General features: G+C 42.4%; 1 protein-coding gene across 25 annotated transcripts in view; it reads right to left on the bottom strand.

Moving 5' to 3' along the window:
- kcnma1a (potassium large conductance calcium-activated channel, subfamily M, alpha member 1a) overlaps positions 1-25336 on the bottom strand; it is an 838366-nt gene that overhangs the window by 361550 nt on the left and 451480 nt on the right. For all 25 annotated transcript variants that reach the window (XM_038783288.1, XM_038783287.1, XM_038783293.1 and 22 more), the window contains one exon: positions 18542-18653. In XM_038783288.1, the coding sequence (XP_038639216.1) occupies positions 18542-18653 (112 nt within the window). The remainder of the gene's footprint in view (positions 1-18541; positions 18654-25336) is intronic.

Below are 25336 nucleotides of genomic sequence, written 5' to 3'. Positions count from 1 at the left end.
AGGGAAGCGAGGGATAAAATAGGTGGGGCCTTAACAGATATCTTTGCAGCATCCTTGAGCACGGGTGAGGTCCCGGAGGACTGGAGAATTGCTAATGTTGTCCCTTTGATTAAGAAGGGTAGCAGGGATAATCCAGGGAATTATAGACCTGTGCGCTTGACGTCAGTGGTAGGCAAAGTGTTGGAGAAGATACTGAGCGATAGGATCAATTCACATTTGGAAGAAAATTGACTTATCAGTGATAGGCAGCATGATTTTGTGCAGGGAAGGTCATGTCTCACAAATCTAATAGAATTCTTTGAGGAAGTGACAAAGTTAAATGATGAGGGAAGGGCTGTAGATGTCATGTACATAGACTTCAGTAAGGTGTTTGATAAAGTTTCCCATGGCAGGTTGATGGAAAAAGTGAAGTCGCATGGGGTTCAGGGTGTACTAGCTAGATGGATAAAGAACTGGCTGGGCAACAGGAGACAGAGAGTAGTGATGGAAGGGAGTGTCTCAAAATGGAGAAAGGTGACTAGTGGTGTTCCGGGTGGGGAACAGAGGGAAGTAGATCCTTGGAAAATAGGCGACAGGTTTAGATAAAGGATCTGGATCGGCGCAGGCTGGAAGGGCCGAAGGGCCTGTTCCTGTGCTGTAATTTTCTTTGTTCTTTGTTCAGCATTGCCGTAAAAAATAAACATCCCCAGCACGGGTCACAAATAACAAATGACTGCATCAATGCTTTAAAAAGTTACACCAATGTAAAAGACTTTACCATAACACTTGGCTCAAGGTAAGGCATCTATTTAATCATTGCTGTCCCCCGACTTTCCTTGTCTATTAACAGTTTATCTCAATTGAGACTCCCAGCACTTACTACTATGAGTACGATCAAAAATGATCAGCACATTGCTGTGCCTGTGCAGGGTGTATCTAGTTGTTAAAATATGTTGGGAGTGATCTGCTCAGTACTGACTTTATCTGATTTTTTAGGATTATTCCTTTCTAAAGCCTCCAATTGGAAATTAATATTTACCCAAAACATTATAACGCAAATTAATAATAAGCATATTTTCAAATGTGGTATCTGCTGGTTTAGATCGGTGTGAAAAATGAAAAAAAGAATGAAATGAAAATCACTTGTCACGAGTAGGCTTCAATTAAGTTTCTGTGAAAAGCCCCTAGTCGCCACATTCCAGCGCCTGTTCGGGGAGGCTGGTACTGGAATTGAACCGTGCTGCTGGCCTGCCTTGGTCTGCTTTAAAAGCCAGCTATTTAGCCCTGTGCTAAACCAACCCCTAAACCAGTGTGTATTCATTAGAAATATTTCAATTCACAAAACCCATGAATAACAGTTCAGACCTATTTTGAAAGCGCTCCAAATACACTGATGACAGGCGAAAGCCTCCATCAATCTTATCTCCTTCTTATTTGCACTTCAGGTTTGACCTACTTTACCTCTTGCTGCCAAACTGTTTCTCACATTAACAGTCTAATTCTAAAGAGCCACTGCCTTTCAAATCTCAAAGGATCATTTGCTGAAAAAAACAAGTTCACCAATCTTCCTCATTTACTTCCAGTAATAATGGAAAGCATTACCGTACCACTTGCTCATATCACTCTGACCACCAGATCCATATCTTTTCATAAACAAAGGTTTCTTGTAAAAATTTGCTTGAAAAATGTTTGGTTCCACACAATTTGACCAGAGTCAACATTCCCACCTTAACCACTGCCAAGATTAACTAAAGATACATCTAATTTCTATCTATTTGGGATGTGCCGGACATAAGGGCAGCACGGTGGCACAGTGGTTGGCACTGCTGCCTCACAGTTCCAGGGACCCGGGTTCAATTCTAGCCTCGGGTGACTGTGTGGAGTTTGCACTTTCTCTGTGTCTCTACGTGGATTTCCTCCAGTCTTCCGGTTAATCCCACAGTCCAAAAATGTACAGGTTAGGTGAATTGGCCATCAGCAATTGCCCCTTAGTGTCCAAAAGGTCATGTTAGGTGAGGTCACTGGGTTAGGGAGACCGGGGGGGGGGGGGGCTGACCCTAGGTCGGGTACCATTTCAAAGGGTTGGTGCTGACCCGATGGGCCGAATCGCCTCCTTCTGCACTGTAGTGATTCTATAAGCAAATGTCGCACTTGCTTACATAACAAGTACAGTAATTCAATCTGTGAGAAAATTTCAGAGATTTTTCAAAGAGTTCTGATGAGGAGCTTTATGACCCCAAATCTTTTTGTAAAAAAAACCTGCTCATCTGGCAAGATTAGGCCTTTGTTATCATTGTCGGCTTCAACAATTCAGTGGCAGGGCCCTGATTGGTGAATTATGCCATCCACGGACTCTGCTTCCCCCCCCCCATTCAAGAGAGACACAAGCACCAGCCATGTGCATCAGTGCAAAATAGGTATCAACAGACATAAAGAGGATGTCAAATGACCTAACGGACTCTCACAACATCGCCTCATAGACAGATGGTGTTATTTGTTCAGAATATAATTTCAATGCACACAGAACTTGCTGGGTGTACAGTTTAGATCTAATTATATCTCCAGGCTATTTATAAACATTACTATGAGCTTCAGCTGCAGGCTCAGTATTGAAAAGGAACAGCGCTGTTTTATACTGGTGCCCAATATGGGATCTGTGTGCAAAGTTGGATGAGCAAATACTGCCCCCAAAAGAACAGCCGAACATTATGACCCGATTTTATACTGAAGACACTCTACAGTTTTGACAGTCTGGAGACAGTTTACTAATTCCTAGTAAAGCAATGAACACAACGCTTTTTATTAAAAACATTTGATGTGACAAGTGAATGTGGAACATACAATCATAGAAGCCCTACAGCGCAGAAGGAGGAGGCCATTTGGCCCATCGAGTTTGCCCCAACCCTATCCCCATGACCCCACCTGACCGTTAGAAACTGAGGGGCAACTTAGATGGCCAATCGACCTAATCTGCACATCTTTGGACTGTGGGAGGAAACCGGAGCATCTGAAGGAAACCCATGCAGACACGGGGAGAACATGCAAATTCCACACTGTTGCCCGAGTCGGAATTGAACCCGGGTCCCTGGCGCTGTGAGGCAGCAGTGCTAATCAGATGTTTTTAGGTGTCCAGATCACCAACAACAATGCCGACACTATAGTTAAGAAAGTCCACCAACGACTCTACTTTCTCATAGAATCATAGAATTTACAGTGCAGAAGGAGGCCATTCAACCCATCGAGTCTGCACCGGCTCTTGGAAAGAGCACCCGCCTCCACTCTATTCCCTGTAACCCAGTAACCCCAGCTTGTTTTTATTTACAATCTGGTTGGGATTTTACAATTTGGTAATTAAATGGCACATTTAGTGACTGTAGTGATCTGCATATTTGTATATATACAAGGGGTTAATGTATAGAATGTATAGAAGTACCAACTAAGTAATCATTAGATGGCAGCACTAGAGATGAGTATAAAATACAGACTCAAACCGAGTTCTTGCCTCTTCGTGTTTGGAGTGACTAGTGACCAGAGGTGGAGCGAGATAGCTCAGAAGAGTAAGAACATTTGGCATGTCAACTACGACTCTCACCAACTTCTACAGATGCAGCAGAGAAAGCATTCTTTCTGGTTACATCACAGTTTAGTATGGATCCTGCTCTGCCCAAGACCGCAGACCACAGGAAACTACAAAAGGTTGTGAATGTAGCTCAATCCATCACACAAACCAGCCTCCCATCCATTGACTCCGTCTACAATTCCCACTGCCTCAGAAAAGCAGCCAGCATAATTAAAGATCCCACGCACCCTGGACATATTCTCTTCCACCTTCTTCCGTCAGGAAAAAGATAGCAAGTTTGAGGTCACGTATCAACCGACTCAAGAACAGCTTCTTCCCTACAACCATCAGACTTTTGAATGGACCTACCTCGTATTAAGTTGATCTTTTCTCTACACCTTGCTTTAACTGTAACATTATACTCTGCAGTCTCTCCTTCCTTCCCTATGTACGGTATGCATTATTTGTACAGCATGCAAGAAAAAATACTTTTCACTGTATACTAATACATGTGACAATAATAAATCAAATCAAAACCACTGTGCCACCGTGCTTTACTTTGGGCATTGATAAGAGAGAAGCAGCAACAGTCTGTACAGGGGAGTTGAGAGGTGGGGGCACCTGAATCAATGGAAGACCATTCAAGTTAATAGGTCTAAAATTATTTGTTGCTCGGCATGAGGGCAAAACAGATGTTAACAGATCGACAATCACTTTTACATCCAATCGGATTGTCATTTCTATTTCCCGCTCTGCCTCACAGCGCCAGGGACCCGGTTTCCATGGTCTCCAAAGAGAATTGTTTTGCTAAAAATGAGTGGTGGCAACATTCCCATGCCTTTTTCATAAAATGATTGCTGACTTCTCTAATGTTTCACTTGTGTTAAGAGTTCTGCCTGTGGAAGAAGCCTTGTATTATAAGCAAAGTGATTATTTTGTCCCTCGATATACTAAAACCCGTCATCGGGGATTGGAGAAAATCAGAAGATATGTGGCTGGAGTGTCAGTGAACAGGGCAATCTGACATAGCAAAGCTGCACAGAAGGTCCCTTGACATCAAGGAAAATTGTATCTTTAGTCGTGGCACAAAACTTGAATAAAAGCAGAGATACAGTTATCCCAGGCCCATTGTCAGTTCTGTGAACCAGCCTTGTGATGGAAATGGGGAAAATTCAAAGACACAAGTGTGTTCAGTCCACAGCAGAAACATTTCTGTCAAGGGCAGGTCAGACTTGGAGATAGGATGGAAAGTCTGTTGCTCAATGGGCCACAGACCAAGTGCAGCCTGAGAAGGCCAGACCAGATCACTTCCACTGCCTTAATACATTCTAGAAATGCAGCATCAAATTCATACAGTTAGCTGACAACAGCTTGAGGGGACAGCGTGCTTATTCATGTGCACTAAATTACACTCAATAAATTGCAAAACAAAAGTATAATACTGCAGGGATGCTAAAATAACAGAAAATGCTCTCTTGAGTTATTGTTTCAGGGCAATGCCCTTTTCTGACATAAATTCTATTTCTCCCTCAGCAGATACTGCCTGACCTGCTGAGGGTTTCCAGCATTTTCTGTCTTTGTTTCAATTAATTTCCTGGACTGCTCCTAAGTTTATGCACCACTGCTACTGGATTTGATGCTTTCTGCTGTAATTCTGTATTCTTGGGATGCAAAGTTTTAAGGCGCATAACTAAGTAGACCTTAAAGTAGAAATCTCGATATCCTTGCCAAAAAAGACCCAAATACTTTGAAATGCATACACACGCTCCTTTTGACACTGCAATAACAGAGGTGCGCAAATGCTTCAAAATTTTTTTTAAAATAAAAATTTAGAGTATCCAATTAATTTTTTCCAATTAAGGGACAATTTAGCGTGGCCAATCCACCTAACCTGCACATCTTTGGGTTGTGGGGGTGAAACCCACGCAAACACGGGAAGAATGTGCAAACGTCACATGGACAGTGACCCAGAGCCGGGATCGAACCTGGGACCTCGGCGCCGTGAGGCAGGGCTAACACGCTGCGCCACCGTGCTGCCCCACGCAAATGCTTCAAAAATAAAGGAGGGAGGGAAATATAGGTCAGTGTTAGGACTGACAGTATTTGCAAACCATGCAACCATTACTGCTCAAAGATATATTGCTTTCCATTGAATCCCTTGCTAATCAACTCTAGATTATTTCTCAATGAAGCTGCAGTAATGACGTCTGAGATACTAATGCTCTTGTGTGAAAGTCATCGCACAGCAAGGGCAGAGAGTGTCCTGACAGTAGGCATTCAAGGTGACAGCTGCTGTCAACACAAAGGCTGATCTAGCCTCACATTAAAATGAAGCAGTATCGACTAAAAATAAAGGGAAGATATTACCTCCGAAGAGTTGATTTTCTTTGGTGGGGGGAGGGGGGGGGGGGTTCCTCTCCTTTTCTTCAAATGTGGAACTCACTGAGGCTAACTGCACAATGTCTTTAAGGGGAAGTCCATGAAGGAGAAATGAATGAAAGGATATGCTTATAGAGTTAGATCATTAGGCAGAAGGAAGCTCATTTGCAGCACATTCTTCATGTTGGGCTGAGTGTTGTGTTTTATGCTGCAAATGATACCCAAGTCCTGACATACTGGGATCTGGTTACATGGGCATCAATCACTATCTAATACTCAATGCACATGATTTTTCTTCATATGCAAATTTAGGCAATTAATTTTAACAGGTTATTAGGAAGAGCATTACAACCTGACCATGTGTCCACCATGCATAAATACTCTAGAAAGGGAGCCACTGGATCGCTATTAGGAGTAAGGACCCTGAGCAGACACACTGAGCCTAACTGTAGTGACCCAATTGCCATCCTGTTTAAGTTTGTTTGCTTAGAATATGTCAGGGAGCGAAGCTGAGAGATTTGTGAGCTGTTTGCATCAGAACCACACAAACCCTTGCATGGAATCTTGGATTCCTGAGCTCTGCCCCTACCCTCTGCACGCGCACACACACAAGAGTTTCTCCACATCTCTACTTTAAAACCTACTTGCTTTTGCTCATCTGCCCAAACGTATCCTTATGCAGCTTGGTGTTGAATTTTGTTTGCTAGTGTGCCTTGAAGCGTCTTGGGATGTTTTATATGTTAACGGCACAAGTTATCATTCTCGTTTGGGTCGATGCTCTGTGCATGGTAACATGAAGTAGCATTACTGTGCAGTTCACATAATCAAATCTCGGTGTATGACTTAATCAGTTAGGTTGGCTGAAGAGACATTGCATGCTGATTGACAGAACACAGCAGTGATGACAGTTGTGGTTTTAATTTATTGCTAGCTTCTTTCATTGGTAGCCTTCTCATGTGAATCAAAAGGGTGTGAGGTTCAAATCCCACTGCAGGATGCCAGGCAAAACCTGGAGCGATGTCTGATGTACTCAAGGTGTGTTGCATTGCTGAAGATGCTGTCTTTCAGATAAGATGTTAAATTGTCATAAAAGGTCCTCGGTTCAAGTAAATATAAAGATCCCAAGAAAAGCAGGAATATCCTGGCTAACAATTATTCCCCAACCAATACCACTAAAATAGATTAACAGGTCAACCGCATGGTTATGTATGTGAATCGGCTGTAACAAGAAATTTACATATTAAAAGTCATTCATTAACTGGGAAGCACTTTGAGGATATGGAAGGTGAGTATATAAATGGAAATTCATACTTTTATTTTAGGTTGTGGTGTTGATACATGTTTTTATTTGGGTTGGAGCTATAATAGTACTTCTCTGAAGTAGTGTTGGCAAAGGAGGTGACACAGTAGTATTGTTTTACCATGGAGAGGCAAGGACACAGTGGTTTTATCGCTGGACTGATAATCCAGAGGCTCAGGGTAATGCTCTGGGAACCTGGGTTTGAATCCCACCACCACGGCAGATGGTGAAATTTGAACTCAATAAAAAAATCTGGAATTAAGAGTCCAGTAACGACCATTAACCCATTGTTGTCGATTGTCAGAAAAATCCATCTGATTCATTAACTTCCATCAGGGAAGGAATTCTGCCAACCTTACCTGGTCTGGCCTACATGTGACTCCAGATCCACAGCAACTCTTCATGCCCCAGCAAGTCATTCAGTTCAAGGGCAATTAGGGATGGGCAATAGATGCCAGTGGTGCCCACATGCAATGAATATTTATTTATTTTGAGATTGACCTCAAAGGGTCTTGACAAAGTTATACATCAGTTGAGGGTGTCTTACGTGTTCTGAACTTGGGTTAGATTAGTCCCCATGAAATTATCGCGAAACATGCTCATCAGAAACCATATTACCACATAAACTAGCAACACTGCACCTCTGATGGGACAATGAAAATCTTCATTATTTCCCTGCAAAGCCCACTGTCTTGATTATAGCCAGACGTGAAGAAAAAAAACATCTGAGTGGGGCAGAAGTAATTCAGCGAATAGCTAATGTTTGTCAAGACTGAAATAAAAGACAAAATCAATACATACAAATGTAGCAGCTAACTCAATACTACATACAAGGGACTCACTCCACTGGTGTAAGATATGACACTTATGGAGTACAACACATGTAGTAAAAGGATAGGTAAATTTAGACTAGGAATATAGTCCCAAATCTGAACAGTAAGTAATGATGGGGAAAGTCAGAGCCCTATGGCATAATTTTTTTATCATCAGGGACATAAAACCGGTTTTATAACCACTCAGTTTTGCTCTCCAATGGCAAGGTACCCACCAACTTAACTGGAACCTCACAATTGGTGGGTACATATTCTACGCCAGCATCATTGCATAAGAGGAGCTGTAACAAAGATTTGAAAGATCTAGAAAGATAGGACTATTAGGTTACTAACAATAATATGAATTATTGAAATCTATCTTATTATTAGAAATTAATATCTAACCTTCTATTTTACTAACACTTGACTTTGGTAGACGCTCTTCTTTGTAGGATCCAATTTTAGGTCACAGTATAGCAAATATGCCAAGGATGGGTCATGGAGCTTGTGTTAAGTTTTAAAATAATTAATCTGCAGCAAAAAAAGAGCAAAGTTTGGATGCTATCTGTGAGAGACTGCTGGTCTGTGAATGGAATGTTGCTGTCTTTGTCTACCAAATAAGGAACCTCAGCGTTGAGATACAATATTACGTACAAAGGACGTTAAATTGCATAAATATATCAGGTTAGCAACAGCCACATGAACCACCTGGTTGGTCAAGGGAAGTGTCCACACACACACACACACACAGGGTTAAAGGTGATTGGGGTGAGGGAGGGGTTAATTGGTGAACAGCCAGAATTAAGAATGCCCTGAGTTCAGAGAGAATCGCTTCTCGGCCTTTTGGCTAAGATGAGCGCGAGGGCAGGTGTGATGCCTGGATCTGGTATGTCTCCCTTGTGGAGCCCATGAATTGGATTCAATTTGAATTGGTTTTTGGAGCAGGCAAGGAGCTGGATTAGGGGTTTGCCCCTGCCCACACTCCGAGCTCTGGCTTTACAACTCTGATAAAGTAATTTTTTTTTAAATCCTGAGTCAAGAACAAAATAAGATACAAGGGAGGGAGAGAGAGGCTTGAAGACCAAAAGACCCCAAAGCTGTGAGAGAAACTATTTTGAGAGCTCAACCATTCAGATCGAGAGAGGAGAATATTCTACATTAAACTGTAAATTATCACCCACGTTTGTTGGCATAGTTTATCAAGGAAATTAATAAACTTGTCCTGACTTCAAGTCAATTTAAATCAAAACTTTTCTGCCAAATCCATGCCTGCCTTAATAGTATGGAAAGACACCGCTCCCACCCCCCACCCCCCCCAATACCTTATAATGTTATGTAGCAGATACCTTTGCCTCCAAGAAAATCTGAGAGAAGTTTCATTGTCTACACTCCAGTTCCATCAGCTTAGGCACAGAAACTCAGTGGAACAGGATCGAGGGGCTGAATGGCCCACTCTTCCTCTGCGATGATTGTCCCCATCATGTCTTTTTGTGTGTTCATGACTGTCATACTTTCATGCCCATTGAAAAATGGATTTCAAACTGGGACAGCTTGTGAAACAAGTGAGTGGGATTTGGGCTGGTGTGGAGAATTCGGCAAGGAATTGGTTCAGCTTTGGGTTTGCAACAATTAGCTACCGTAAATAAATTGTTATGGTCCAGAGTTTAGAGAACCCCAAAGTGTATCATGGAGTTCATCTGACCCACAACTTTAAATAGATTTTAGTTATGGGGAACACAAGTGCCCACTTTACAAGTGTGATACAACAGAGAACTAAGAGTATTTTTAAACAAAAACAATGTTTATTCTATGAACCCGGTTAACATTTTCTAAACATACAGTGAACATCTTAGCAACCATCAATTCAAATACACCCCCCAGAGAATACAGTACTCTATAAGACATCCATAAGACAAAAACCCTTTTTACAGAAGGACAGCAGGTTTAAATTCTCTACTGAGAGCAGTTACCACTTTGAAATGACCACATTAACATTCTTCAGCTTGCAGAGATTCATACATATCTTGCTGTGACTGCAGCTTCTCCAAATCTAAAACAAAACTAAACAGAGTCACAAAGCAGCTTTTCAGCTCAATATGAAGGTGAAAGACAGAAGAACAGCCCAGCTCCACCCACACTCTGACATCACTGCTGCCATTTGAGAAACACACATTTCTTAAAGGGACTCTTACATGACAAAATAATAAACAAATAATCTTTATTGTCACAAGTAGGCTTACATTAACACTGGAATGAAGTTACTGTGAAAAGTCCCTCGTCGCCCTGGAGCAATTCACTATTGCGGTCATTACTGGGGTTTCTCATCACAATACAATAAACAAACATAGAATCACAGGGGAGATCATCAGCCCATCAAGTCTGTGCTGGCTGTTCTGAAGGACCACCCAGTTATTGCCAATCCCCTACTCTTTCTCCAATATCCAGCAATATTTATCCATCAAGTATTCAATTATTCATCCAATTCCCTTGTGAAGACTACTATTAAATCTGTATCCAACACTCTCATCAGTCGCCACATACCGAATCCTAAATATTCCTGGCTCAGAATAAAGATTTTCTTTAAAATAGTTGCTGTGTTATAATTAGGGTGGGAACAGCTGAATAACCACAGGCAAAATAAAATTCACAGCTTTAGTAGTTTGTGCCATGACTTTTTCGTGAAGCTTTCATATCTTGCGTGCAAAGATTCATATCTGTTTTTATTGCTGAATATTACAAAGTCTGTTGACCTTTATTCTGTACCTGTAGCTTAATCAGTCACAAGTCTCCAATTGCTCTTTATTCTTTTTAATGTAGCGTTGGGCTGGCACTCACACACTATTCTCACCAACTCAGCCCTTATATCTCCTGGGAGATCTCTCGCAGTTAATATAATGAAAATTCTTCCATTTTCAAAATGGGTTTGGAGAAACAAAATGTTCCATGATCAGCCATAATTTAAGTTCTGGAAGGAGAATTACGGTACAATAGTTAAATAGGCAGAAATGGTCAGGGAGGGGTGGGGCAGTGACTCATTACTGACTAAACATCCTACAAAATGCACCTCCTTGCTGGCCATTCTGTACACTGATGTGCAATAAAGTTGCGAGGGTTACGTTCCCCCAAAATCTCACAAAGGGCGAAATTGCAAACAGCGAACAGTCTTTATAATGGGGGTGAATTAGATAGGTGCCAGCCGTCACAAAATTCCTTCCCTGCTGTACATCTGAACTTTGCTCTTCCAGATGCAGAAACCTCGACAACTCTTCACCATCTCTCCCGAGCAGTGACTTCCCTCAATACCACATCCCAAACATTAAAAAAAAGGATGGCCTTAAATTCAGCCATCATAAACAAAAACGGCATCACCACAACATGCAAGTTGAGTCTGAACTTTACCAAGCATATAATTGTTCTGCAGTGCCAGCATGTTATTCAGCAGCTTGGCTTTGAGCTTATTCACACTTCTTCAAGAAGCTCCACACACGTTTAACCATCTTACCCATCCATATTTCTGTTTCAACAAATTAAAACCTTGAAAACATTAAATCTGTGAAGTAGCTCACGAGCCGACTGCCTAATGCCCTAACATCCCCTCACAATCTAGAATGAATTGTGTTTTCAAATTCAACCGCCAACTATCTGGGAAGTCAAATCCTATTTGGCTCTTTCCCTCATTTGTAATCCCCTGAAGATGACAAATGGCTATTTTAAAATGAACTTCAAGAGAAATATTTCCAATTTCTGAAAATATTTCTGGACCGCTACCACAGATGGGGCGTGATGGGCGATTGGGTGGACAATCTCTTTTGCCAAATTCGAGAAAGAGATCGCAAACAGCAGGAGTTTACTGTATCGATCGCTGGTACTCAGGCACAGTGAAAAGCGCTGATCTTTGAGCTGAGCCTCCCCTTGGGGATGGATGGCAGGTTGAGCTGGGAACTGAATTATCTCAAGTCATTCTGACCAAATTTACTAATGGCCTGGATGCTGCTCAGTCACATGACCTACTCGCTGGGAACAGTCGACAGACCAGGCAGGATCCAGTCCATGCTTACAATGAAAAAGAGTTACTCACTACTTCAGGTTTGAACATCACAAGTTCAACACCCATTCTCAAACTGGTAAAATTACAGGGGAAAAGAAGAATAGCATGGTGACTATTATCTTTATCTTTGGAATTCCCTAACCCAGAGAACTGTGACTGCTCATTTGTTAATTATTTTAAAGATTGAAATCGCTGTCCTTTTGGACACAAAGGATATCATGGGAGATGAGGATAGAGCAGGAAGGGAGTCGAGTAGATCAGTGATGATTTCACTGAACAGCAGAGAAGGTTTGTGGGGCCATATTGCATGCGCCTGCTCTCTTACTTCTAACAAAATAAATTTATGTCTTTTGTTTAAAGCTGTATCACAAAATTAGCACTAGATGGTGCCAACATTGCACAGAAGCCACCCTCAGCAGTCATATGACTTGCGATGTTAAGACCAGAAGCAAATTTGGAAATGCCCCAGATTTAACATTTCCATTGTTTCAATTTGAGAAAGTTACATGTTCGATTCCGATATTGATGTTTTAGAAAATCATCACAGCAACTGCATGAAAACGCAGAGTTGTTTGGATGCTAAATTGAAGTGCACCATATTACTCTTGAAAGTCTATCTGAAGCCTGAAAGTAGCTTCCTCAGGATGGGGGGGGGGGATATGGGGATCCTCGCATCAAGAAGCCTGCACTTCTAATGAAAACACCCTCATGCCTCACCCACCATCAACCCAACATTCCGTAGGGATGTCCTGGTGGCCTAAGAAACGGTTGGATAACCCCAGAGGTACCCGGAGGATTACAAGCGGTAGCCACTGGACTGTTCAAAGTGCTGCAGAAGTGCATGACTAAGACAACGCTGTTGGAATCAGCAATACGCGTACCACCCAGAAAGGAGTCAAAGTCACCTCAGGCCCATGCTTTACAAGTACGTCAGCCCTCAGAGGAGAAAATGATGCAGTTCAACTGCATCGCCACAATCAAGGTCGCCCCGATAAGGATAAGACTATTTGTCAACAGGTATTCTTCAGTGATGGAGGTAGATCTGGGGAGCTGCTGTCTCTACCTTTGGGGAACAAAAATTCTATCAGCTCCGAATGGGAATTCTGCCTTTAAGCCCAAGGGTTACCAGGGCTAGACTAGCCACATATAGGGGAAAATCTTTGAAAATTATGGGGACGACCCAACTCCCACTTATGGCCATGCAAGGAATTTTGTTTTACTGGTGACCAGTGGATCATATGAGGTTATTAGTAAATACCCCTAGTATACCCCAAGAGAGCCTTGGTAAAATAAAAGGAGCAAGAACCAAAATCTATATGTTAATCCCGACGCCCTGCCAAAATAATTCAGTCCCATACACATTGCTTGAGAAGGCAGAAACTGGGGATAATACGACCAGTGCAGTTTGAGGAGTGGCCCACACCCATAGTTCGTGTCCTCAAACCTGACAAGTCAATCTGCCTGTGTGGAGATGAGAAACTCACGGTCAGCAAGGCCTCGTGACTGGACTGGTATCCATGCCTCGTATCGAGGATTTGAATGCTAAATAGACAGGTGACCAAAGCCTTCACGAAACTGAATGTGGTGTCACGCCTACCTCCAGTTTGAACTAGACGAACCATCTAGAAAGTACGTCACGATTAACATCCATAAGGGCATGTATGAATATGCATGCCTGCCCTTTGGAGTCTCGTCAGCATGCGTCATGGAAAATATTCTCCAAGGAACGCTCAGGGTGGTAGTATATCTTGATGATGTATTAATTACAGGGACTACTGAATAAGAGCATCGAGTGAACTTGGAGGAGGTCTTGATGCGGTTCTCCAATGCAGGCATATACCTCAAGAAGGAGAAACTTGTATTCCCAGGCAGGTTAAGTGATCTTCCTAGCGTACTGGGTGGATAAGGAAGGCCTTGACGCCATGGAGGATATGGTCAAAGTCATTAATGAAGCTGTTGTACCAACAATTCACTGCGAGGCGATGAGAGTGAGTGGACTTTATTAACCAAGAACTAGCCTGCCTTTGTCTGCTGTACAAAATGAGCGCCACCCCCAGGCGGCCAGTCTATATACCGTCCGAGGGGGGGGGGTGGAGCCAGAGGCTCCGCCCACCAGGTTCCAGTACAATGCCTGAAAGGAGATCTCATTACTATTGGGCCATAGTGCTACACAGACAGCTTATACAATGATGAATACATTCACCACAGAAGCGCTGACCCCACAAAGTACAACAGAGTTGAAATCCTTTTTGGGTTGATAAATTGTGGGAAATTCATCCTGAATCTGTCCACTTTGTGATCGCCACTGCACCGGCTACTAAAGAAAAATCAGTGGTGGTTGTGGCAGACACCACAGGATGAAGCCTTCGCGAAAGTAAAACAGCAACTTCTGTCATCAAACACACTGGCCCACTACAATTCCAAAGAGGAACTAATATTGACGGCGATGCCTCTCACTATGGAGTGGAAGCAGTCCTCTCGCGGTGCTGGGAAGATGGCATGGAAAGGGCACAAGAAAGGTCATGGGGTTCACACCCCACGTTGTGGGGTCAAATCCAAACCCAATACACTTAAAGCCTGACTACTTTCAGTTTTCATGAAGGCAGAATGAGATGGTGCCAGGTTGTAATACTGGCACCATCTATTTTAATGAGAATGTGTGCCTTCAATTTTCTCTCACGTCCAGGTTTAAAGCTGGCTGGCTAGGTTTCGGGAGCCTGTGGAAACCCGATAGCTGAAGGGAGGTGAAGATTGTTGTGGGCCGGGAGGAGCAGCTGTGTTTCCCCCAGCCAACCCAACCTAACCAGCTGGCTGCCTTACTTCAAAAATGTCTTGGCTGTGAAGCAATTGAGAACTTCCCAAAGCTGTGAAAGGCATTAAATAAATGCCTGTTCCCAAATGCAGCTTTGCCGCCCACAGCCACTTTCAACAGTTTAACATTCCACTAACAAGTCGAGCTTTCAGGATCAGAGCTATGGCCAGTTTACTGTTTCGCAAAGCTACACATCAAACAACTTCTCTCTCCCTTTCCAAGACTATTAGTCAGCACCAAGCTAGTTTATTATAGGGTCAAGTTTCCCTTCTCATTCCATTACCAAGCATCAGGCATCACCACCAAAATACATCCACACACTCCTCACCCTTACAGTGCCCGGAGATCAGAACAAACGATTCTAAACTCATGAATACAAAGTCTGCAAGAGCCTCAAGCTGTTGGGCATCCCACTGAGCTGCAAGAATCACAAATCACACAGGAAAGAACATTAAAAAAAAACAATGCTCACGTTAATATGCGAGTCACAGAATTGCCTCACCCATCATGGCAATGAGTTGGAGAATGTCAACACTCTTTAAAGGAGATCAACTCAAATCCAAAGGCCTAGAAATTGGTGTGGTGGCAGCAGGATTGTGGGTGTGGGGGGGTGGGAGGGGGAGGAAAGAGAGAGAGAGAGAGAGAGAGAGAGAGAAGGGGGCACATGTAGGGATTGGCCTCTGTGCCTCAATGATAAGGCTCCAGGACCAGGAGTGAATGCTGAGCGGGCCACTGCTGGCTTTACGGGGGTGTGGGGAGCAGGGAGTTGTTAACCAGCGTGGGAAGAGGAGGGTGGGGTCTTTGGGAGGGTTGGGAGGAGTACATCAGCTCTTCCATGCTCCCCATTCAAGCAGTTATATTTCCCAAACGTACTTTGCTGGTTATGGCCTGGACTTTCGGCGTGGAGTCCACACCTGGAGGAAACCCAATCTTCATGGTTTCAAACAGACTGTATAGTGCCCATGCTTGTGTCTGCAAAACACTTAAAGATTGTTTCTGGCATGGGCATTATATTCAGCCTTTACCAGTAAGGCAGGTATTTGACATGTGATTCACAACTTACAGATACTTCCTGCCCAGTCCATATTCCCGACAGTGCTGTAATCTCTGTACAGCCGGAGCGTGAACCTGGATTTTTCTATTTGCAATATACCTTTCACTCTTTAAAAAAAAAGTCACTTATTCATCAATGTTGATACTGGGGAATGGAACCCATTCCCATTTCAGGTACCAAACACTCCCAAGTCTTGTACATCAAGGCCATTTCCCTCTATGTTACATTGGAGATATGCCTGAGCTCCGAAACTGGTGTACCAGTGTGATATTTTAATGTTTTTAATTTGTTCACAGGATGTAGGGCTGGTTTAGCACACTGGGCTAAACAGTTGGCTTTTAAAGCAGACCAAGGCAGGCCAGCAGCACGGTTCGATTCCCGTATCAGCCTCCCCGAACATGCGCCGGAATGTGGCGACTAGGGGTTTTTCACAGTAACTTCATTTGAAGCCTATTTGTGGCAATAAGCAATTTTCATTTTCATTTCATTTCATGTGGGCGTCGCTGGTTACATCCCATCAATCGGCCTCTCTATGGCTCCTTGCCAATTGCCTGTGCGCTGAAGGCATTCGCTCACTAAGACTGATACAATGCATAGGAATATTCTGGTCAGCACAGTAAGAGGACCATCATCCTGACTGAAAGCTGGGCACATCATGCGTGGGTTCCAGAGCCCAAAAGGATTGTTTACTATTACACGATTTTACCCAAGATACTTGAAAATGAAAAATGAAAATCGCTTATTGTCACGAGTAGGCTTCAATGAAGTTACTGTGAAAAGCCCCTAGTCGCCACATTCCGGCGCCTGTTCGGGGAGGCTGGTACGGCAATCGAACCGCGCTGCTGGCCTGCTTGGTCTGCTTTAAAAGCCAGCGATTTAGCCTGGTGAGCTAAACCAGCCCCTCTAATCCATAGTCTTGAAGGACAAACCCCCCCCCCCCGTCCACCAAGAAAATATGACCGCAGATCAGAGAATGGAAAGTGTTACATGTGGAATAATGAGGTGGATACTTGTGAACATCAAATAGATAGAAGCCTCACTTTAGAGAGTTGAATGACAGCAATCTCAGCATGATTCAATGGCCTATCTTAACCAGATTCTTCATCCAATTACCAGAGATACAAGACAATGGATATGTCATTCCTCACTGTAAAAGGAACTCTTGTTGAATGCTTCTAATGATCACAAGGTGATAAATGTACTTCATTAACCTGAATGAGTGTAAATTCGTCCTGAAAGTGGCCACCTTCCCCACAACCCCAAGGCCTGTTAATAGCTTTGCGGTGACATCCCAGGCAGTTCCCAGACACAAAGGCAAAGGGGGAAAAAGGTAGGAGGGAGTTAAAAGGCAGCAAAAGCATCTCAAGGTTCAGATGAGTTCTTCAAGCTCATAAACTTACTGCGTGTCATCTGAACTCTCAAACCGGTCACAATAGCTCCCAAATCAGATTTATTGACGTTTAACACATGCTTGATGTATTGCACAATCAGCCTTCATAACTCGCAGTGAACCCACTGCTTGATCCTACACCCTCTGAGATATTTCACAGGGCTACAAAACAGCCTCTAATTCCCTCCTACCATTGATTCATAAAGAGATCAGGAGCGGGAATTCAGGAGTAATTCTGAGACCTGGCAATGAGGTAAGAGAGAAACATAACACATTCCAAAGAGCTATGGGGAGGATGGAGAGGAGAGAGAAGCATCAGGCTGACTTCACATTCCCCTACCAAGTAGTAACGTCTATGCCTCTATGTATCACTTACTGCAGAGACAGCCAGATGTTTTATTAAAAGATTGGATGCTGTAAAAGTGCAAATGAACATATGCAACATGCAGCATCTGGCTAAATAGTACAACTTCAAAAGGGAGTTACCAAGGTCAGCTAAGGCTGATTAGTAGACCAGCAATAACACAAATCATTCACAGCTCAAAATGGTCTTTCATTAAAGCCCTAATTATACCAGCATACAAATGAGAAATACAGAAGAGATGGATTTTAAGTGACCATTTCTCCTGCAATTATTTTAGCAAAGGGTTTGGCTTGAAGTATTTTTATGGTCTACTGGTGATGACAAAACTATAATATTTGAACCCTTTCTGCTTCAATAACATTTCTGCTATCACAGCTTTTCATTATTTATTTGGTGCACACACGGTCAGGCTCTCCTTCTCAATTCCTGCACAATATACCTGCCCAATTTTTATACATTGTATTAAAGCAGATGTCAATGTCAACTGGACAACCAATTATCGCAACATTAGGTGCATTCACAGTGTGCATACAAGTGTGGCCACAAAAAGGCTTTGGGTTCAGTGATGCTGCAGTTATTCCAAAGTACAATCTGATTCTGGAGTTCTGCCCAATCAGATACCTCAACCAAGGACGTGACTAAGGCTCTCTGGGCTCACTCTCAAGTCAGGCACGGGACTCAATTTACGGCCCAAGGTTAGTGTCAATGCACTCTAAGTCTTAATATATGAAAATATTATTCATGATGCAGAATCGCCAGCACAAATATAAAACATTTTTTGACACAGCTAGTCTTATAACAATCATCGTTTGTGGTCGACATGGATGAAGGACGTCCAACTTACCCAGCCAGCTTCTGCTCAAATACACAGACACAAACACAGGAGGGACGGTGAAGAAATCTACCACAGAATTCACTTCCAACCAGAACCACAGTTTATCGTTTGCTGCAATAAACTGGAAGAGAAATAAGAGCAGCATGATTTTAATATCCCCTCTTGTGACAGTGTTCATTCAGTTTTCCAAGAGATTGTCAAAACATGAAGACACTTTACATTTTGAAGTTTTTAAAGTTAGATATCTTAATATTCGGTTCAATATAATGTGATGAGTTGCGAATTGCTGGGTCTCTGGGGATAGCATTGCAAGATGTGAAAATTCTTCAAGGTCTTAACAGCCTAAACACAGAACGTTAAAACTTCTCTGAGAACGGAATTCACACACAGCTAGCACACATCCCCAGCAGCCTTTCGGAAAGGTGAACGTCAGAATCCTTCTTAGTTTTACCTCCATGCCATCTGACAAACACATTTCTTTCCCTCTTTCTGCTTTGAGCACTTTGACCAAAAATCAGCAACTTCCCATCAGCAGAAACATTAGTGCAACGGTCATAGAATATACAGTGCAGAAGGAGGCCATTTGGCCCATCGAGTCTTCACCAGCCCTTGGAAAGAGCACCCTCCCCAAGCCCACACCTCCACCCTATCCCCGTAACTCCACCTAACATTTTTTGGACACTAAGGGGTAATTTAGCGTGGCCAATCCACCTAACCTGTACATCTTTGGGAGGAAACCGGAGCACCCGGAGGAAACCCACACAGACACGGGGCAGACTCTGCACAGACAGTGACCCAAGCCGGGAATCGAACCTGGGACCCTGGAGCTGTGAAGCAACTGTGTTAACCCTATGAGTCTATGGGCAGTACATGGTGATACTGGGCTGCTGTCATCTAACGGAGATGGAAGTTTTCCTGAGAAGTAACTTTAACTTGTTGGACTCGTCAACCTACAGAAATATTAAACTGCAATGTTGCATTTACTTCCACAGAAATCCCAGCTGCAATCCTTCACTGAGCAAGAATGAAAAGAGGTATGGAAAACCAGTGCAGTCCCAGGAAAGGAGGCCAGCTTGAAAGTCGATGCAGTAATTTCACAAAACAATTGCCACATTGCACTGTCCTGTGGCAATTGCGGCAAAGAGATTTACAGTGAACCTCAATAGACTCCACACAGAATCAAATGACTTCTCACCAAGCTATGTGTAATACTCAGATGTGCCTCACCGAGTACTCCAGTATTAGAGGCACATGTTTCATTCTGCAATGTGACGACCCATAATAAATATATTTTGGGGTGTTGTCATTTCATATGATATCATTTTAACATGATGCATTGTATAAACATAATGGAATATTACAGTCCCTTCTGCTTCCTTGTACTATTTCCTAATGCACTTGCCTTTCCCGAGAATAGCAATTGATAAATTATGAACCAAGAATGCAAAGATTTAAGGCTGATAGAACGAGTTAAGAAACAGATCAGCCATGATCTAATCAAATGACTGAACATGTTCAAGGGGTTGAAAAGCCTTCTCCTGTTCCCATGTTTCCTGGTACATTTCTAGCAGTTCTTTGCTTGTTTTCACATCAACTGCAGGAGGAAGTGGTGAAGGTAACTAATCTTTGAGCCCTTTCAAGTTTGTGATCAAATGGTTGTATGTGCTTGTTTCTGATATTAATTTTAACGCCGTCGCTGAATAACTCCACAAAATTCAACAGCAAGAAACTCTTTTATTAGCCAGTCTGCTCTTTCATTACTTTAATGGCAGCCATGACATTTTCTTTAACTTGACCAACAAACAGGTTGTCATTTTCTGCCTGGGGCAAAGTTTACGGATAAGGTTTCAGCATTTATTTCCATCGTTACTGAGCAGTCAAAATGAAACTTTTATTTTTGCATCAGAGAGATAGAACCTCTCTGGAATCCTCCTGGTTATATCTACACAGGTCAATTTTAATGAAGGCCAGGCAGCTACAAACAAATGCGTCACAAGTTGCTTCGGAGGTTGACGCATGTTTTGCTACTATAACCACCACATCGCCTCCAAGCACATCGGCTGCAGGCCGCTTGCGTGTTCAACTGACAAAATAAACCCAGCAAAGGGAAAGGTGCACTTTCCTAGGCTGGAGAGAGCTAATCCACTGAGCAACCTGGTGGATGGAACGCATCCACACTAGGCTGACTGAAACATCAACCAGGCCTCTTGACTCCAGCCCCTCCACAGCACCTAGCCACTGTATTCATTGGAGTAATTTTGTTAGAATGTTATTTTTGATCAGGAAACAAAAAGGGGCATTAGAATAGCAGCGTGCCTGCCCTAAAGATAGCCAATGCTCACACACAAATTCCCCACAGATCTAACTTGAAGTTTTGTTTTGTGCAGGATTTGTCACAAGGTTCTCTACACATGCAGGCAATGTATTTATTAACTTAACCAGATTAAAATGCAGAAAGGAACATGAAACAAGGAAAGGTTTGATGTCATGGAATAGACATTACTCAGTTCATTTCGGAAAGAAATATGTGACAAGCCATTATTTGGAATTTTGAATTGGAATTTTTTGACTCTTTTTATAAAATAAAATCCTAAGTAATTGTACATTTCCAATTTTAATCGAACAAGAGGCAGGGACAGAACCCCAGATGATCTAATTCCATTAATAGCAGAGATTGAGGAGGCTGCACCACAAAAATCACATTAAAATATCACAAATATTAAAATACATTACTGTTAAATCGAGAATGATTCTGATTTCTGATATGAGATACCATAAGGACCTGATGTATCCTCTCATCCTTCTGCCTAAAATCTCTGATGCTGTATTTTGATTCAATTTCTCTTTTGGTCTGTTGGAAGATAAATACTCAAATTGCAGACTAATTGGGTTCTTTGGCTCCGTTTGCAGAGGATTTAACCCCCAGTCAGAATTGTTGACTTTGAATTCGATTGCCGTCATTGGGCTTCAAAAGGTTTGACTGATGCCTTAAGTTACCTGCAAAGACTCGCATTTAAAGTATCATCTTGCATCAGTGGCTTTGCCTATATATATATGTGTGGAACCCACCTCTTCATTCACCTGATGAAGGAGATGCGGTCCGAAAGCTAGTGATTCGAAACAAACCTGTTGGATTTTAACCTGGTGTTGTAAGACTTCTTATCGTGCCTTAAATTAGGGCATGCAGCAGTAAAAAAAATATTGAAACTCGCCCCAGCACACTACTTTGATCATCCAAATATCAACTACCACTGGTGGTAACTATGGAGGAGAAGCAGCCACAATATTCCCAGCCCCAGGTTGTGTGGAGAGAATGGGGTTTCTCTCAAAGGAAAATGAGAGAAAAGCCTACAGGTATAGTTCAAACGGAGTCATACTGTTGTGTATTGCATTAAGTCAAACACATATTCCACTGCAAGCAGCCATTATTGAACAACTTTATTTATCCTCCCCAACAGAGAAGACAGCAGAAAGGGCAGTGTAAAAACGGCTCAGTTCTTCCAATATACTATACTCCCTACAAAATGTAAAAAAAAACATACATTAATGTAAAATGGTACCTGTACTAGTGTTCCCAGAATATAATATGACTAAACCAACATGTACAATACATGAAAATTTAACAGGTTAAGTTTCATATTTGATTTTAATGTATCACAGCCAAAACTTATAACTGATATGACCAGAGGAGTTTACACGCAAAGATTGTTTTCCTTAACTCTAGTATGCATTTCACAAAGATATCATGATTTGACAATAAGTAATGAAAAAGAACATGTTTCTTCTTCCCTCCTACATACTTTCAATTAACCTATCCAGCTACCTTCTCTTTCTATTCAAGTATCGCCTTCCATTTCCATTAGGCTGACTCTGCTCTCTCAACATGATTATCAAACCTGAACTTTGAACCAACTCCACTCATTGGTTGGGACTGTGACTGTCCCTTTACGCTACCAGTAGACTCTTGTCATGTTGCCAAACTTCTCAATTTCTTTGTGATTTTCACTTTCTTTCTGACTTTTCCTGATCACCTTGGTGGCTTTTCAACATGGCTTTCTGACCAGTACTGAACTCTCCAAGTTTTATGCCTTGTGTTCATGATTCACCTTCACTTCATCTTGCTTTTATCTTACTTTGCTATTGATATCAGGCTTGAGCAAATTAAACCTTGCCCTAGGTGCATGTTTAAATACTAACTTGCAAGAGTGCGGTATGGTGGCGCATTGGGTAGCAGTGCTGCCTCATGACGCTGAGGACCCGGGTTCGTTCCCGACCCCGGATCACTGTCCGTGTGGAGTTTGCACATTCTCCCCGTGTCTGTGTGGGTCTCACCCCCACAAACCCAAAGATGTGCAGGGTAGGTGGATTGGCCATGCTAACTTCCTCCTTAATTGGAAAGAAAAAGAATTGGGCACTCTAAATTTATTTTTAAAATATTAACTTGTAAGGTGAGCAACCTGGTATAGACTGTGGGATAATTCTGTAAGAACCAAAAGTTGCCTAGCCTGTGTCGAAGAAAATCTTGGAAATTACTGTCCAGCTTGTTAACCAGCAAATACCTCTTCACAATCGGTCCACTTCTTTCTGCGGCACCATTTGATGCTGGATCATATAGTGATAGAGTGTGTTGGACACTATTCTTACTCAAACATATTTCAAACTTTGAACTGTGTAAACTGTGGACCATTATCTGACACCAACACCTCTGGCAACAATAAATTACAAACCAACTTCCCAAAACCTCGAGAGTAGGCCATTTGGCCCTTCGAGCCTGCTCTGCCATTCATTACGATAATGGCTGATCATCCAACTCAATCGCCTGTTCCTGCCTTCCCCCCACTTGTGGTAGTGGGCATAGACTCAATATTTACCCATCTGCTATAGCTATTGGCCAGCATAAGGTACTTCTCTTCCATTTCAAAGAAATCGAGATGTACTCATCCCCATCATGTTCTGGTGTTTGACTGTGGTCTTTGGTTGGATCATTTCTTTTTTTTTTTTTCTTTTTTTTATAAATTTAGTGTACCCAATCATTTTTCCAATTAAGGGGCAATTTAGAGTGGCCAATCCACCTAGCTTGCACCTTTTTGGGTTGTGGGGGCGAAACCCACGCAAACACGGGGAGAATGTGCAAACTCCACACGGACAGTGACCCAGAGCCGGGATCGAACCTGGGACCTCGGCGCCGTGAGGCAGCTGTGCTACTCACTGCGCCACCGTGCTGCCCTGGTTGGATCATTTCTTATTCTGACGCACACTTAACAACTTTTCACCAACTCTGCAATATTTCTATCTACCTTGGATGCCAAAAATAGCTTATTGTAACTGATTTAATATGTACAAACATATCCTCTTGATGAAATTCCTCAAACAAGCTTTTTCTAAACCTTGGGGGAATAATGACTCTTAAACCGCATAGGAGACCGTCTTGATTTACACTGAGTTCAGTTCCACATGTGAAATACTCCTCCAGTTTTTCATGACACAATTAAGCACTTCATGAGCATCACATTCTCATGAGTTTCTTCACAAACTTCTCTGGCAGACACTGGCATATCACTTCTGTATTTAAAGTAATTCACTGGTAACTCAGTAACTCAAAATGAATCTGTCTTCACCACCACGTAGCAACACTTGTGCATTGACTTCCTGAAGTTGATCTAGAACTTTGTTCAATTTTACAACGCACTCTTTCTCTGCCTTACAGTTAATCAGAATGTAATTTAAGTAGTAACACAATCCTTTCATCAAACTTAATACCTGATCCATGATGCTATGGAACACTGCAGGAGTAGTAGACATCCCAAACAGTAACCTTTCATACTGGTACAACCCTTTGTATGCATGAATAGTAAGCAGGTCCTCAATTTTTCAAATAAACTGTGAAAAAACATTCTATTCCCTCCACATCACAATCTTTCTGTTGCGTATTATACTCAGTAAGATTAACACTTGCTCAACTGTGGCCAGCCAAAATTGAACTTTATTCATATCTCACCCCCAAAAAAGCAGTATAACAAAATACTGACAACACATTCACACATACCATCATACAACACCAGAAAGAAGCTTTTCAGTGCATTGTGCTTGTGCTCTTTGAAAGACCTTACCAACTAGTCCAACTCACTCTGCTTTTTCCCCATAACCCTGCAATATTTTCCCTTTCCAAACATTTATCCAATTTGACAAAGCTAGCAGGCACAAAGTAACTATTATTCCTAGCAATTCAATAGGAGACACGGTGAGACAGTGATGGGTGGGGGGGGGGGGGGGTCTGGGAGAATTCAGGCATTGTTTCAGGGACAAATAAAACCACTCTAATGTTTACAGAGTGTAATTCTGTTAAAATATTACACTATACGGTGTGAAACAATTTGGATAATCCACCTCCAACACCGCAGCTCTTATGAGCTCCATGGTTTGGATAGGACGGTCACCATTTGTGACAATTCCCCATTCAGTGGGATGTGTAAGTCGGGACCTCTGAACCAAATGTCCTTTCCTCACAAAGCCAGCTGTTAACACAACACCTTCTTGGTAAACGAGGGCCATTAATGGCCAATCCCGAGCAGGATTACAACAATCATTCCTCAGTGTCGCTGTACACACCAGGTCAGAGACCTGGCTCTGTAAACACCAGTGTTATGCCACGTTAAACACAATATATTCCACTGTTAAAGGGAATCTGTAGGTAACCCGGCCTTTCACTTCAAAGCCGTGACATCATAATGATGAACTTAAGCAAGACCTGCTGAGGCCCGCTAGAAGCTAATTGGAGGTTATTTCCTGGAATTGAAGAAGTGT

Source organism: Scyliorhinus canicula, chromosome 22 (assembly GCF_902713615.1).
Source record: "Scyliorhinus canicula chromosome 22, sScyCan1.1, whole genome shotgun sequence".
Taxonomy (NCBI): Eukaryota; Metazoa; Chordata; class Chondrichthyes; order Carcharhiniformes; family Scyliorhinidae; genus Scyliorhinus; species Scyliorhinus canicula.
The sequence above is the reverse complement of the archived record's forward strand: the minus strand, read 5'-3'. Positions and strand labels throughout refer to the sequence as shown.